Source organism: Solanum stenotomum, chromosome 8 (genome assembly GCF_019186545.1).
Source record: "Solanum stenotomum isolate F172 chromosome 8, ASM1918654v1, whole genome shotgun sequence".
Taxonomy (NCBI): Eukaryota; Viridiplantae; Streptophyta; class Magnoliopsida; order Solanales; family Solanaceae; genus Solanum; species Solanum stenotomum.
Window position 1 is genome coordinate 60,035,676 of NC_064289.1, and position 3,649 is coordinate 60,039,324.

Below are 3,649 nucleotides of genomic sequence, written 5' to 3' on the forward strand. Positions count from 1 at the left end.
AACTCAACTGTACTTATATAAAAGTAAAGTAACTTATGTGGGAGGTTCTTTAACCGACAACCACCACTATGAGCCCTAGTGATGATACAACGCTTTACCTCGCGTTGCCAAGGACCATCCTATACCTTGCCGTGATATAGGAAGCTAACTTTACTTAGTGGATCCACTAGCTTAACTTTCGTGATCATCTAAAAAGTATGATCCGAGAAATCCCATGATGGCGCATGGTTCTTATGGAGAGTTGAGTAAATCAGAACTCGTGTCCCCAATTCGGTGCTCAATACTACTCCCAAAAATACTTTGGCTCATGCTTTTAAAACTTCTTCCTTTAGTTTGAGATAATTACTCGAAGCTTAGCCCAAAGGCTCTTTTGAAATCAATGTTCCCTTTCTTTGCTCAATGTGTAAAAACATTTATAAACTCTTAGGGAATACTTAGTCCCCTTATAGCTTTTGAGATGCGAATTCAACTCTTTACTCTTTACTTTACTTGAAACTCTTGACTTAACTTGAGACTGAGACTCTTACTCGAGTTGAAACTCTATACTCTTTTTCTTGACTTCTAACTTCACTTGACTTGGAAATTTACTCTCCTTGAATCGGAATTATGAATTCAAGGTGTTCGCTCATATGTTGCGGAGGGGTTCTTGAACGCTTAGACATACTTTGGAGTGTCGGAAACAACTATAAACACATAGGTATAATACTTTGGAACTTGCTTGAGAAAGTGAAAAAAAGAATGGGGAAACTTGGCTGAGACTTCAGATTTCTGGAGACACAGGTGGGACTTACGGATGCCATCTACGGACCGTGGATGGACTTACGGTCCGTACTGCAGGTCCGTAGATCGCGTCAGAGATTTTCCCCAGAATTCATTTTAAGAAAAATGACTAAGTGTTGACCTACGGTCCTGACTTACGGTCCGTAGGTCAGGTCACGGACCGTAGGTCGCGACCGTAGATCGACGCCCCACAAACTCAACTTCTGTCCCAATCGACGGTTGACCAGTACGGACCGTCGATCGATCTACGGTCCGTAGGTCAGTCCCGTAGATGGGGATCGACAGCCCAGAAATTTCTGCAAATCGATGGTGAATCAACCTTTAAAGGGTCATAGCTCTTAGAATCATAATCCCCTCAACATATAATAGGTTTCAACTTAATGCACAACCCAATCAAGCCTCACAACGAACCATAACTTCAACAACCTCAACAACAATATCAACAACAACTAACAACTTCGACACTTCAACAACAATTCCCAATCTTTTCTCAAAGCATAGAATAAACTTGGTGTGTGTGAGGGAAAGGAACAACCCACACGAAAAACTCACATACCTTGATAGGGATCACCCCGACGAAAATCCACAATGGTCTTGACAAATCTCCTCTTTCTTCTCTTCTTCTTCTTCTCCTTCTTCTCTTCTTCAATCTCAAGAACCCTAACTCTTTTCTTTCAAAATGGGGCAAAAAAAAAATGATCCAAAGATCATCCTAATACAACAATATGAGCTCAAAAGCATTGTCTAGGGAAAAGACTAAAATGCCCTTAATGATTCCCGGACGGATTTCCTTGTCAACTGCCCAACTTTCAAAGGTCATAACTCCCTCATACGAACTCGGAATCGAGCAAACTCGGTGGCGTTGGAAAGGTCGTTCCACGAACTTTGCAACCATAACTGGAATTCCACCTAACTCATCCTGAGCTAGAATTTATGTCTGTTCAAAGTTGACCAAAATTTCACATTTTCCATACTTAGCCAAAATTTCCAAAACTTTAAATTCTTTCCAAAAATGAAAATTTCCAATTCTAATCCTCTTCAATTATTTCATATTGCCGGATGTTACANATAAGTTTAATCGGTTTTTCAAAAACTCAGTCATTTTCCTTTTATATATATTTTTAAATAAAACATAAATGGCGACTCCGCTAGGGAGGGTCAAAATTGGGTGTCAACAGGGGTTTTATTCTGTAAAATCTTGGTAGGCAATCTATTAATGATGTATGTGGCAGTGAGGACACATTCTCCCCAGTATGGCATAGGCAATTTGGACTGAAATAAGAGTGCTCTTGCAGTTTCAAGAAGGTACTTGTGTTTTCTCTCAACTACACCATTTTGTTGAGGTGTGTAGGGACAAGACTTTTGGTGTATTATACCTTTCTCTTGGAAAAAATGAGTGGATTCTGTAGAGGTGAATTCCAGACCATTATCAGACCTGATAATTTTCAATTTGGTCTGAAATTGGTTTTCCACAAGTGATACAAAAGCTTTGATTGTTTGTAAGGCATTGCTTTTACACCTCAGCAGTTGTGTCCAAGTAGATCTAGTGAAGTCATCTACCATGGTCAAGAAATAATGATAACCATCATGGGTAGGAATGTGGTATGGTCCCCATAGATCAACATGGAGCAACTCAAAAACTGTGGTGCTGTTGGTTGTACTTTCTGGAAATGACATTCTAGTTTGCCTAGCCATAGGTCATATGGCACAAGTAAAGGGTTGTCTAGGTGAGAAATGAATAGGTATAGCTTGGATGCCTCTCATCTTTACAAAAGGTACATGGCCTAGTCTAGCATGCCACAAAAGTTCATCTCCATGAGAGTTATCAGACTTAACAACAAAAGAAGAACAATCAGTGATATGACATGGAGAATCAAAACTAGAACAAACATCTTTATTGACAGAGAATGACTGTTTTACAGTAGATGGTGCTGAAACATCATTACATTTGACTAAGGAAGAGATTGTATGACAATGACTTGAAGAGGCATGAGATGTCCTGGTCCTAATAGGAGATGGACAACAGTTGTGACACTTTGAACACAAGAAATACAAACCATTCTTGGCTCTACCAAGTTCCAGAGGGCTCTTCAGAGAAGGGCCCTGCAGTAAACATGAAACACTGTTAAAACTTGCTACACCTTTGAGTTGAAACACTAAGCAATGAACTGAAATTAGATTGAACTTGAAACTAGGCACAAAAAGCACTTTCTGCAGAGTCAAAACTGGACCTAAACAAACATCACCACTTTCAGTTACTTTAACTTTGTAACCGTTTGGTAAACTAATAAGGAAAGGAGATGGTAGTGGTCGAATGTTTGTGAGTGTGGTTTTATTATAGGTCATGTGATGTGATGCTCCTGAGTCTATGATCCAAGAATCATCAGTTAACTTTGCACATTTACAAGAAAGATCCCCTATCTCAGTAATAGAGGAATAGCAAACAAGTATACCTGCAAGGTTCACAGCTCCACTTAGCATGTTCTCTGAATTATTTGTAGTTCCATGTTCAACCTGCAGTGATCCTAAGAGATTAAGCAGTTGTTCATACTGATTTTTGGACAAGTTCAATGGCATTTGCCTGTTCAACCCAGGATCCCCTTCACATCGACTCCCAGCACTCTCAGAAGTACATGCATTTGCTGCAGAGACAACATTTTTTCCCTTTGAGAATTTAAAATTTGGTGGATATCCATGAAGCTTATAGCATCTGTCTTTTGTGTGGCCTGTTCTCCTGCAGAAATCACAAAACAAAGAAGTCCTGCTGGTACTGGAGTTTCCTCTGAACACATTTGTGTTGTTCGAATTTTCAGTTGTTCCTGCACTTTCTCTAGATGAATTATAGATGGTTCTGGGTCCTCCTTTAGTA

General features: G+C 39.7%; 1 protein-coding gene across 1 annotated transcript in view; it reads right to left on the reverse strand.

The window, feature by feature from the left end:
* Positions 1-3,357, reverse strand: part of LOC125874000 (putative late blight resistance protein homolog R1B-16) — a 5,264-nt gene extending 1,907 nt beyond the window's left edge. The window contains exon 1 of the mRNA XM_049554804.1: positions 2,838-3,357. Coding sequence (XP_049410761.1) covers positions 2,838-3,357 — 520 coding nt within the window. The remainder of the gene's footprint in view (positions 1-2,837) is intronic.
* Between the last annotated feature and the right edge of the window lie 292 nt (positions 3,358-3,649).